Raw genomic sequence first — 13,654 nt, forward strand, 5'->3', positions numbered from 1 at the left:
ACACACGGAAAGTAAATAAAGCGGAGTAAATAGCACACAGCAAGTGAACTGAGACACAGCCGAGACGTTCCAGCAATCTTAAGAGTTTTCAAAAACTCCAGTGTATGCTTTGAGATATGAAGCTGGGTCTTTTGGGCTAATAAAGTCAGCATATGTTTCAGCAACTTGGTCAGCCAGTCAGATATTACAGAGATATGTATCCATTAGGGATAAAATAATAGCACAAGCACACAAAGAACAAGAAATGTCACCCTCTCTATAATGATGTTGTAGCCAGCGACAACAACAACAACAAAATTCATCAATTTGAGTTTCTGTCAGTTCTGGCATTTTAGTCTTTGTTGTTGGCCTTAAAACTTGGCCTAAATAAGCCCAGCCATTAAGATGTTATTTACAAGAAAAACTACTAAGCTGCTTTTCTGTCAGACAGAACAGGAAATGATACTGTGGAATAATTTGCTCAATACTGCCCTCGTCCAATCACAAGTCTGCACCCCAAATTCCCGGGTGTCACCCAGTCTATTATTACAGAAAAGCAAAGGTTCTGCACACATATACACACCATTTTTCCACATTTTTCATCTCATGTCACATGTGAACATTTGCTCTGTATTACGCTCTCTGCGGGTTTGCCTTGGACCAGAATAATGGAAATACAAAAAAAAAATAATGGAAATCTGAAATTACATACAAAATATGTCGGCCTACACACACACACACACACACATATACGCAAAGACACACAGATATTGATGAGAAAAGCAACTGAAATAATGGAAAAACAAAAATGTATACACAACACATATCTCTTTAACCCTCACTCATTCTGTCTGATTTTTTTCACTCTTTTTCTCTCCCTTTCTTTCTTACACCCCCCTCCATCAAACACACACACACACACATAGACAGAGGTGTGTATAAATGTTAAATCCATAGCTAACCAGGCCAGCCTAATAGACTCTTATTCCTCTGACACTTTATCAGCTCAATCACACAAACATTCAGCCCCAAAATAATGGCCTTTCTGTTTGCTGCCTACTTGTGTGTGCGCACGCGTGTGTGTGTGCGTGTGCGCACGTGTGCGTGTGTGCCTCTATCTCGGAGCTGTGCTGCACAGACTGTGTGCACTGAATACAGATCTGTCAGTAAGGACAGAAATGGCGATTGTTGGGTTGAGAGGTAAAAAGGTTTTCATTCATTCATTTATTCTTCTGTCAGGCAAGCTGAATATGAATTTGATTTTAATTAAAAGTTTCAAATAAGAAAAAAATGTAAACATTTTAGGGTTCAATAGGAATATTTAATTAAATGGTTGATTTGCAAGTTGTATGGTTTTTGTTAACATTTCAGTGATTGCCTCAAGGTTTTCTTTTTTGGCACAACTTAGATTCGTTGCCAATCAAATGGTGAGAAAAACCTGTTTTTGTGAGACTCATCAGTTTCCCTCTTCAGGCAGGTTATACATGTAATGTACTTAGTTTGCAGATTAAAACGAATTTGAAATAAATATTAAAGTCAAACCAAGCTAAGGGGTTGCCTTGTACTGATGAAAAGTCTTTACTCACTGTGGTGGGCACCTTCAAGAGAGTGCTGCCTGAGAAATACAAGGTCTGGATGGGAACATGTTGTTCTAAAACCTGTAGATACTTTTCTGCATTGATGATACATTTTCAGATGTGTAGGCTGCCCATGCCATAGGCACCCATACATCCCCATACCAACAGAGAGGCAGGTTTTTAAACTGCACTGATAACAGGCGGGATGGTCCCTCTCCTTTGTAGCATGGAGAATGTGGTTTCCAAAAAAATATTTCTAAATCTGATTTATCTGACCACAGAACAGTTTTCCACTCAGTTTATTTTAAATTAACTTTGGCCCAGAGGAGACGGCAACAATTCCAGGTGGTGTTATGGTGTTATATTTTTCTTTGCATGAAAGTGATTTAACCAGCATTTGGAAGGAACGGCAAACTGTGTTTACAGACAATGACTGTGGAAATGTTCCTGAGCCCACGCAGTGATGTCCAGAACAGAGTCAGACCCGTTTTTAATGCAGTGATCACAGGCTTACATACATACATTTCTCCAGATTCTTGAGATTCTTTGACGATATTATGGACTGCAGATGATGGGACATTCAAAGGCTGCCCATTTCTCACTGAGGAACATTATTCTGAAACTGTTTCACTATTTTTAATCACAGTGTTTTGCAGACTGGTCAACCTCTGCCCATCTTGATTCATGAGAGATCCAGCTTCTCTAAAATGCTCCTTTTATACTCAGTCCTCTTACAGACTTGATGAAAAATAATCTAATTCACTGAAAATACTCCTTCAGATGTTTTCTATTCATACCACATACTTTACAGCCTTTTGTCACCCCTGTCCCCATTTTCTTGAGAAGTGTTGCTACTGTCAAATTAAACGTTACCTTCCTTTTTTCCATTTTACACAACGTTCCAACTTTTTAACAATTGGGCTTGTAGTTCTAATTGTCTCAAATTAAAACACAACTGCTCTTTATAGCTCATGAACTAGTTCAGGGACTGACTTCTACCACACAGCTGGCCGTAATCATCTCAACATAAGACAGAGATGGTGACCCTTGCAGGTTAAAGTTCATACATGTGAGAGGTTAAAGGTGGCCTCATATTGAAGGTCAGCAAACAAAATAATTACAGCTGGACACACAGAAAGACACAACAGATGTATCAACAAACCATTTCTTCAGCAATGTCTCTCTTTGAGTCTAACATGTACAAACATTCTGCCAAACATATTGACACCATGTGGCGAAGGAGGATGTTGTGGGAGACGTAATTGATAATCTCTAGGAGCCACTAAAACCAGCTGGTATCAATACAAGACTTCAGAGAGCTTAAAGAAGTCTTTTTCCAGTCTAGGAAAAAGCCACAACTCAGACATTCTTGCACCACAGTGGCCCACAGCAGACATGCAGACAAGAGGGTAACAATCTGCTTTTAAAAGATAATCCATAAACTTCTGCGATGAAGGTGGGAGCCTGGCTGACTGAGACTTCGGGGGGGGGTTTTCTAAGGAAATTGTGTTTCAGAAAGAATCTAAACTCAATTTTTGTGCTAAATATTTGACCCACATCTTTAACATTTTGAAAACAGTAGTAAAAATTACTTACAACTTAATAAAAGAGTAATTAAACTCTGATGAAGTTTTATGTCTCCTCTTTAAAGAATAATGGTTTTATTTTAAAGCCCCAGCAGAGTCAAATAAAGAGGGGTGTGTACGAACAAAATGTTTATTACACCAACATCTGTAAGCCATTTGTGTTGAGTGGACTATAGCAGCTGGCAGTTTTGATTTGTCTGGAGACTGACTGATGTGTTTTAGCTTAAATTGTTAAACACATTTTAACTCTTGACTAGATGGGAAACTGAACTGGGCTTTCTGAGACAGCTTGTGTCAGTTGAAAATTGCACATCAGCATGAACAAGCTTACCATGTGTGGAGTTCCTCAAGGCTGCGTTTTAGGACCACTTTTATTCTACATTTATAACTGGCTAATAATTTAAACAAAAAATAAAAATCCTATCATATGATGAAAATTAAGATGAACTGGTGACATATCAGGGGTTTACCCCACCTCTTATTCATTAGCCCCTTTCACAAAACACTTGCCTGATCTGAATAGTCTTCTGGTCATCTTGGTATGATTTCTGAAAGGATCGAGGCAGCATGGGGGTTGAAACAGATCGCCACTGTCTGTGCCGAAATGGTCAACATTTGAAAGGGCAGGCTGAGTTTCAGCTGATCACACTGGCGTTAAATTCATCCATTATTATCCAAATAAAATGTTCTACAAAATCAACCTGTGATTGCCATAAAAAACATAAAAGGAATTAAAGAACTTAAGCATCTACACAGATTATACTTCTTAATTGGATTCAGAATGTTTTTATTTTTCTTCTCTTTTCTTTTGTTTTTAGTTTTCATGCTTTTTTGGTGTCAAATTTTCAGGTGTTCCCTATATTCCATTAATGTCTCAAATTTAAGCTGATGTTTTTCAGCTGCTTTTAACTTTGATGCTTATTTCTTAGATATAGAATTTAAAATGTACAATGGCTAAATAAAAAAAAGTTTTCTTCATACATTTCTGACAAGTTAAACGTAACATAAAACATTTCTGTATAAAATGTGTAATTTTGTTGAGTTTGTTACATTCACATTGTTTTGATCCATATTTACAACATCTAGACATTATTAATTTAAAAAAAAGGCAGTATAGCAAGAATTTTCTTAAAATTTAAAGAAATCTAATTAAATGCTTCAGCTCCAATCACAAGTCATCAGTTTGAAAAAAGGAGCAAATATTTGGAAGGTTAGTTTTGATTTAAATGCAAATTTAAGACGGCATTTTATGTCTGACTCAAGTAATAACATCCAATCACTTCACACGTACATTTAAACCTAGGATAACGTGCTGTAAACTTATTACTTTTTAACAACATGCCACTTCTTCTAAAACCAGTTCATTATTAGATGAAGACAAACCATTTCAGTATAATTCCTGTTTAGCATGATCCAAGATTTAATTTAGAGGAAAGTTCTCAAATTCTTCAGTTTCTCAAAGCTACAAAAAGAAATTTGGACAAACTAAATCTAACTAAAAAAAAAAAACCTACAGAATGAAGCTGGGGGGTGTTTGTCCTGATTTATGGCTCTCTTTGAATTGTTTGTGTCAGACAGACTTCTCCTGTAAAAGACAGCTTGCTCTCAGTGTGCTCACTGTGAATAAACAGAGGTTTTGAACCGAATTGATTCAAGCAAAAACAAAACAATAAGACCTCTGGAATCGGCGGTGAAAGAGCAGCAAGGCAAACAAACTGAGCTTCGCCATGGCTGCAGAGGTTGTCAGCGGTACTCCTACACAGGATGAAAGGGAGACAGCAGAGAGGCGGTGGAGGAGGAGATCAGGGGGGGAGGGGGGTACAGGAAGGCACAGAGGAGAGGGACAAGGACAGGGAAGTGCAGAATGCTTCCACAAACCTGCAATCTCAATCATGAATTTAGATCTGGATTTGGTGAAAAACTGTTTTTTTGATGAATACCTGAGGCCTTCTTGGTGAACGGGTTAAAAGGGGTGAAAGCAAGAACACAAGGAGGAAACAGAGACGAGCAAACGATGAGAAAGGAGAGGGGCAGAAAGGACTTTCAGGAATGAAAGAGGATTGGTAAAGAACAAAAGGTGAGGGTCAGGATAAACAGAGGCAGGCGAGAGGGGGTGTCGGATTTGGAGTAGCGGAGGAGGGGAAAGTATCTGTGTTTGCAGGGGGTCTCATTATTGACACCATGTGTTACCTCAGGAAGCCTCTTGGGAAAATATAAGCATCTCACAAGATCAGAGAGCAATCTAGACATCAGAGAAGAATATATAAAAATAAAGAAACAAAAGCTCATTCCAAACTCTCTGCAGCTGCAGACGTGTGTGTTTCTGAGTGCGGGGGTCAGCAGCGTCTGTTTTCACATCGGCACATCTGTATGTCAGGCGTGCAGCGTTTTAACCACAAGTTCACAGCATCAAATCCCACAGCCAACAGACACAACTCTGTCAGCCTGTCTAACAATCCCTCCACCCTCTGTAGATGTATGAATATTTAAAATACATCCTGTCTGTCTTGCTTGGTGGGATTTGGAGATTTCTAAACCTGTTCAGCTTTTGCAAACATTCTCACACCATCTGTTAAATACTGCTGTTTTGTTGGAGGGGTGGGTAGGATTTGCTGACTCATACAATATGGAAAAGATTAGTCTGCTAGGATCATGAAGATGGCTTCTCTGGAAATAAAACCATGTATTATTTAATCAATAGGTATGGGCAGTGACTTTAGAATACTCAAAGTCTAGTTAAAATGGGCGAACTCGAAGAAATAACACAACCGTCACAGATGGCATTTATTTCGTTTTACTCTGTCTCCTGGTAGTGACCCACCAACAATGATTTCCAATCTGGAAGCTTTTTTCAACAGAACACCTACCACCTACTGTCCCCCCACTCAAAAAAATGAAATAAGAGAAACAACTTGGAGCATCCCAGCGTCCCTTTATGCCATTGTAGTTTATCTTAAAAGGATTATAACGTGTAAACTAAGGTCGCACGTAAGCTTAGCTGTACAGATACAATGCGGGGTGTAATGGGGAGTTAATACTTAAAGAAAATCCTAGTAATCACTGCTCAAATGTCAAGAGTGTTTTTGTTTAAAATGCACATCCCAATGCATTGCTAATTGCTCAACCAAAAGGTAAAATTTAACAAATGATGAGATTTTTTTCTTATTTCATTTTGCAGAGGCAACTTGGCACAACGACTTGGATAATATGTGACATCTGCAGATGTTTCAAGCTGTTTTGGCCTTTTTTTAAAGAAACCGAACAAAGTTTGCAACTAAAACTCCTAAGAAAGAAACCTTCTAAATGTTTTAGTTTTTAGTAAGCTAACTGATAAACTAAGAGAAAAGTGCTACAGAAGAGCAATTTGCCATAGCAGCTGCTGCGGATGTGTCAGACAATTGAGAAAGGTCAGTGGAATGAAACCTGGCCTGGCACTTCAGAGTGAAATTGGGTAATTTTGGTAATTTCTGCTATGTCAAGTACAAAGTGGAGTACTGTAAAACAGCTTGACTTCACAAAACACAGTTATTGTTTTTTTATTTATTTTGAAGCCTTTCGGTGAAAGAAATTGCAAATGGAAAAACATTACACTTGATTTAATTTCCATTATTTTATGTGTTCAATGCCGCAAACACATGAGATTATTTATGAGCAGCATGGAGCCGAAACAGGGAGGATAATCAATCCAAGCTGAATGCTGGATTTAAAGCCACAAACTTTGTCATCAAATCTATTTCATAATTTTTATAATGTTTCCTACAAATCTATAACTCAGTCCATTTTTGTGGTCCAACCAACAGCCTTTGTGCTGTAGCCAATGCAAGCACAAAAACACACCACTCCATGAACTCAAATGCACACACACTTACCAATTCATCAACTCATGCCCTGTTTCTCTCTGTGTCTAAGCCCACCGTGAAATGGAGCTGGGCAGAGCAGCTATTGTGTCCCTGGTAGAATTAACTATTGATTTTCTTCTCAGCATTATCAATGCTGTTCTGACAACAAAACAGCCAGGACACACACACGGGAGGATACACACATACACACACATGTGCAGACCTGGATTTTATTTAAGGGGAGATGTTGCTTTGTGGGAGGCAAAACTCGATTCACCGTAAGGAGCAAAAGTCAACTATTAACATGCTGCTGCAACAAACTGACAAACAATGATGCATGCAAATAAGCAACTATGCAAAACAAACTGAACCACACATTTTAAAAGTTGTATCACCTTTTTCATTAGTGCAAACTTCTACAGTCCAATCTTCACCCTCAACTTAAATAAGAAAAAAATAAATAAATAAAGTCTCTTATTTATGAAAAAAGCAATCTGGTTAATAACAAGCAAGTTACAAATTAATTGTTTAGAAGCTGCTAGGCTAACTTTTCTAACATGCTATATACACACAGCTCAAAATTATGAGAATACTATTTTGTTTATTTGAATTATTTCTCATTTAAAAACTTCTTACACTATGTTTCCTTAAAGGAAAATGTATGCAGGATCATTTCAACTCTACATCCTCCCTTTGTCAATTTTGCAAGAAACCTGGAACAACATAAGCTAAGTGATTTTACCTATAAAGGTACTATTCTGCTTTAAGGTCAATCTATGGTTCCATTAATTATTCACATTTAGTTTTTGTCTCTCATTTACTGTGTTTGCTGGAGTATTTTGTCAATAAGTAAAAAGCTACTGATTCACTGGCACACAAAGCAAGTTTTATAGAGAGCCTATAGGTTTTTTTTTAAACTTGAAAAGCTAATCATTGCATTTGTTAACTGGTTGTGCTGCGTTAATTTTTAATTACCAAGGTGTCTCATATTTTAATGGTGTTAGCTTCTCTCCAATTTCCCATCTTAGAAATAAAGCTCCTAATCATCCAGCTGCATCAGATTCTGAACAGGTGATGATGTGTACCAACAGAGTGCTTCCCTCTCACACTGGAGGTTGACCTCTTCCACCTGGAGGAAAAGAGCCTGCAGCCATCAGTCTTTCCTGAAGGAAGCAGCTTCCAGTGTTCAAAAGGCAAACATCTCGTCTTCCTTTGGGTCTAAAACGTTCCTTTTTGAAAAACTCTATATCTGACGAGGAGGTGCCTTACACTCACTTATTCTTTATCCTGATGTAGGTTTGGAAGATGTCCAACGATGTACTTCTCACTTTACCATCCTGACTTACTTTACTCTCCCTTCATTTATATAGCAATGATATTCTCACTAACTTTGTGTGTTTACAATGCTCACAGACAACTGAATCAAAATGAAGATGTGATTCAAATCACTGCTTTTCCTTATCTTATTTTACAAACATACTGTTATTACCAATTCATTGAATCTGGCTAAATTGAACTGAATGGCTTAATTGGATTGGATGTCATCATGTGGACTTTACAACTTCATGGAGTTGCATCAAAATTGTACTGATTAAGACTATATTGAGTTTGAATCAGCTGAGTTGAATTGGGTTGTATGTCATTTAATTAGAACAGAATGTGTTGACTTTTTTTCTACAGAACCCTGACATAATTTCTTTTCATTTGCACTATAAAAATAAAGTGAACCATACGGGATGAATTGTGATCGCTTTGTGTAATCAAGTCTTCCTCCCAGCTTCCACTGCCTTTCTAAATGACAGCAGAGATGGAGCACCAGTCCGAATTAGCACCTGGCTAAATTTAGCAGCCAGAAGATTCTTCTTAAGTTCAAATATATGAACACCTGTTTGTGGTCATGTGATCTATGTCTTTTGACACAATGTCACTGATGACATCTTGCATGGCTTGAAGCTAACTACAACTTCACAAACAGGTGCAATTAGCAAGTTTGCCACATACAAGTGCTGTCATGAGCCTAATTTTCTACATCCATTTGGTTAAAAACCTTTCATTTCAGGGATAGACATTATTTTGAGTCATTTAAAAAGATGTTACACAACAAAACCATCAAACTAAATCTGCACTTCAGTTTCTTTCCCATATGATAGAGAAGCTGGAGAAGAGAACATCTAAAACATAATTTCTAATCAGTTTAGACATAATGCTCATTCTTCACTGTCAAGTACTTAAAATAATGCAGCTTCGTTTTATTTAAAAACAAACGAACACAGAGCACTTTGGTTCCAACACAAACCCATACACTGTACAGTAAATCCTCCGCTATCTTTGCTATTTTCCTGATTTCTTTCCTTTTCCACTACTTTTCCAATCTTCTACTCAGATTTTCTCAGACAAATTGATTATATTCGGTGAATGTGGGAACCAGGCTGAGAAAAAAAATACAAAATCGGAGCACTCGCCCGCTGGTGTACACCATCAAATCCATTCAGTTAAGCTCGGCTGCTCCAGTATTAACATAGCAGAGTCAGATCAAAATGTTTTGAAAACACTGGAATAAATTCACCTTGTAAAATCGTTGGTTTTTCTGTTGTGCAAAAATAAAAAATATATATTCTGGATTTACATCACATTCACTGCAAGACCTCTGTTAAGTTCTCATCTCTTCACATTCAGCCCAGCTTGCTTAAATTCACATTACCGTAACCTTATCAACACTTCTGAGGTTGCTCTGAAGAGACCGTTTATCTATAAAATAACATTTTTTTATATTTTGGAATAGATTCTGTGATAGAAGGACAAAGTTTTTTTATAGTATCACTCTGCACATTTGATTACACTGAAGTATAACAAACATCAACTGGGAAATCAGTCTTCCTGATACTTTTGCTTTTTGAATATGCATAATGAGGTTTCTGTGGGAAGTCAGTGTTATAAGTGAGTCACATGGATTTGAAAATAAAACTGTTGATTTCCCAGCAGGTTTGCATGCTGGATTTTGTGCACATAAAGATATCAATTCAACAGTAAATCAGACATACAGTTTGAATAAAGAAAACACCCCAAAGTCGTAACACTCAAAATTCAAGGCTGAAACAAAAGAAGCGCACAAAGGCAAAAAGAAATTTGGTGCAAAGAGTCTGATCATCACATATTCCCCAGTTCAATCCAACGTCCATCAAAGGAATGTAGTCAAATACCCTGTTTAAATATGTCTACACACAAACACAGCCAGTGAATGAAGCAGTAAACCCAAAGATGACTGAAGGAGCAGGATTAATTAGAGACCCAGCTAGGGTTTGATTATGCAATCGTTTGTTAAACAATGTTTATGACATCTCTTCCAAAGACCACCAGCACTGAGCAACACCAAGGACCCTGTTTCTATACCAACCAAACAAACTGGAAACTGTACAGTGACTAGCAAACGTATCTGTTCCTTTTGGTAATCCTTCCATTTGATGCCTTACATACTGGAATTTGTTTTAATTTTTAACAATAATTCTAGAAATAAAATACTTCAGACTATTAAAGATAAATGTGGAAAATTTGTTTTAAATATTATTTAAAAATTGGGTGGGCGTGCATGTGTTCAGCCCACAAAACTCAGTTCTTTGTAGAGCCACGTTTTCCAGCATTTGTAGCTTCAAATCTCTTCAGTTATGTCTCCGAGTTGGATGGGTGCTGCTTTTGTCCTGTAATCTTTATAACAAACCAGAAGTTGGGTTTAGACTGGACCATTGCAGGACATTTCAATGGTTCTCCACTGGAGCACTGCTTCAGCAGAATGTTTTAGGGTCATTGTCCTGCTGGAAGGTGAACCTCCGTCCCAGTCTCAAACCGCTGGAAAGTTACAACAAGTTCTTCTCAAGAATTTCTCTGTATTTCACTCCATCTATCTTTTCTTTAACTCTGAGCAGTTTCCCCACTTCCTGCCGATGAAAAACATCCCTACAGTAGGATGCTGCCACCGCTATGCTTCACTGTAGGGATGGCGTTCTCAGCATACTTCTGCAAGACACTATAGTTTATCGTGCTAGTCTGTTGCTCAAAACATAAAATGAGAAAGCTCAGTTTAGGGTCCAGATGCTAAACACAAAGCCTTCTGTACAAATGTCTCTTATATATTGCACATTTAAATATGTTTTACTGAAATTGCTTCTTATTTTTTTTATCTACTAGCTTCAGAAAGTTGTTAAACTAACTCAGACATAGTTAAACCAACACAAAAGCATGTTTTCATACTGAGCAAACAGGTGTGAAAGCTTCTATTTTTATTTAGACCCTTACTGTTTGTGTATACTTCAGTCCCTCCATTATCATTTGTATCTCATTGTCCTCTCTCAAAGACCTCATCCTCTCTCAGGTCCTCTAAACCTTCCACCTACCTGCTTCATCCATCTTCTCTCTATCATTAATGTCTCCTTCAATGCCTAACAACTCTTGTATATCCCCACCCCCTCCTTCCTCTCTCTTTCAGCCCATCGGCCTCCTCCTCCCCCTCTTCTTTTCTGATTATCTCCTGGTGTCTGTCTGAGCTCTGTCGCTGATAGAGAGCATGCCTGGTTGACACGCCTGGTAATGAGGCTCCTAACACAGATGGCCTCTCCCGCCCTCTTCTACTCACTCGCTTCTCCTCTCTCTCATAAACACACACACACACACACTCTCACACACACACCGTATGCAAAAACCCTCTCATCCTGACGTGCCCCCCCCCCCTTCAGCAGGAGGTCCAGAGCACTCGTGGGTTAAACACTGGAGGGGATGTTCTGAAGAAAAATAAATAGGAAAGAAAAGCACGACAAGCAATAGATTGTTCTCATCTCTCAAGTCACCATCACCAATTCCTCACTAGACATGCAGACACACGGTACACACACTTAAACACTGATCAGCCATAACATTATGACCACGAACGGGTAAAGGGAGCAAATAGATTACATCCCCACAATCACTCAGCTACCTACCCCAACCTGCCTGTATGAAATTACAGGCCCAGCGATTCTTGAAGGAATGCATATCGCCCGCCACCTTTCATACCAGAGTTTCTAACTAAGCCCATCCTATGATCAGAAGTGACGGGTTATAGCAGATTTGGGCAAACTTCATAAAAAAATGTTATGTGCAAGTTTGGGCCAGATCTTAAAAGATGTGTTAGCTCTTGGAGCATGTGTTCAGGATAACTCTCAGGTACTACCACACCAAAGTTTAGCTCAATATCTATAAAACTGACTGAGTCATAGCCATTAATATGTCTGCTACAGCTGTTCAGCTGTGGTGATCGTATTAAAATGGGTTGACTCCAAAACTTAATCAGTTGTAGATGTCTATCTCAGGATTACTCAGAGCTTCATTAAGATCCATCCAGTGGCTCATGAGATATTTTGCTAACAGACCGACAGCATTGACTCTCACAGTTAATGCCAGAGTTTGAAGCAAAGATGTTGCTCAACGTGTTGCGCTGGGAGGATGTGTAGTGAATGACTCTCAGCTACTAAAAGGTCAGCTGGTTGTGGCAGCCATCTTGAATTGGGTTGTCTTCAAAAGGTAATCAGTTGTAAATGTGTATCCAGTAATTACTTACTGAGCCTAAACATCACCCAGCAGTCTTCAGACAAAAAAAAAAGACCCTTTTAAGCTGGTTACACAAAAATGCTCTTCTGTGTTTAGTTATACAAGTCCACTCCAGTCAAGTTTAATGAAAACATAAAAAGAAAGAGAGCTAAAAGGAATAATTATCTTGTGAAACTGCTAACTAACCAAGTCAGGTCGTCCTTTCAGCTCAGACACATAGCAGAGTTTGAGTTTAAGCAGAACAAATCTCTGACCTCCTGCAAGCATCTCAAACAAACAGATCAGGACCTCTCTGCACGTCGCCCTCTTTCAGACACCAGCTGCAGCTCGTTTACATGATTGCGACTTTCGCACGACTTCGAGACATTCCAGGGAAAATAAAGAGTCAAAACGGGAGTTTTCGGTGACTTTGTGGATGAAGGGAGTTAAGGGGAGTTACTTCAAGCTCAGCCTGGTCGTGGCGAAGGTGAAGCCACCAACAGGACCTCCCAGACTGAGTCCGAACTGAATAACTCTAACAGCGCCGGGTATCGATTACCTATCAGCTCCCTGATGACTTACCTCTCTGCTGGGCATGGCAGCATTGCCATAGCAACGCGTCGATAAGCACCAGGGGAAGGAGAAGAAGAAGAAGTCGATTCATGTCGTCCTGTGTGGTTGGACTCCCTGCCGCGCGCTGTTCGGAGCTCGCGCCGTCCTCCCGCGTGCCTCACTGCTGAATGACAGAGAAAAGTTTCACATAAGTTGAGCCAAACTCTCCTCGTAGGCCCACTCCTCCTCCTCCTCCTCCTCCTCCACTCTTCTCTCCTCCTTCTCTCCATAGATAGATATAATTGAATTGAGGCCCATTCAGAGATTATTATCACTGGAACACTTTTATAATCTGTCCAGTGGTTCATGAGATATTTTGCTAACAGACAAACAGTGTTGACTCCAACAGCTGATGCCAAAGTTCAAAGCAAGGAGCGTGTGTTGGGTATGACTCTCAGCTACAACCACACCAAACTTTAGCACAATATCTGTAAAACTGACTGAATGATGGCTATTTCTGTGTTTTCTATGGCTAGTTGGATATGGCAGCCACCTGGATATTGAT

General features: G+C 38.9%; 1 protein-coding gene across 9 annotated transcripts in view; it reads right to left on the reverse strand.

Moving 5' to 3' along the window:
- Positions 1 to 13,278, reverse strand: part of lama2 (laminin, alpha 2) — a 151,084-nt gene extending 137,806 nt beyond the window's left edge. For 6 of the 9 annotated variants that reach the window (XM_017411919.2, XM_017411918.2, XM_017411917.2 and 3 more), the window contains exon 1: positions 13,120 to 13,278. In XM_017411919.2, the coding sequence (XP_017267408.1) occupies positions 13,120 to 13,201 (82 nt within the window). In that variant the 5' untranslated portion in view covers positions 13,202 to 13,278. The remainder of the gene's footprint in view (positions 1 to 13,119) is intronic. The other 3 variants (XM_017411921.2, XM_017411920.2, XM_017411916.2) reach the window with 1 other exon arrangement.
- Positions 13,279 to 13,654: the final 376 nt, after the last annotated feature.

The sequence above is a fragment of the Kryptolebias marmoratus genome, linkage group LG19 (genome assembly GCF_001649575.2).
Source record: "Kryptolebias marmoratus isolate JLee-2015 linkage group LG19, ASM164957v2, whole genome shotgun sequence".
NCBI lineage: Eukaryota > Metazoa > Chordata > Actinopteri > Cyprinodontiformes > Rivulidae > Kryptolebias > Kryptolebias marmoratus.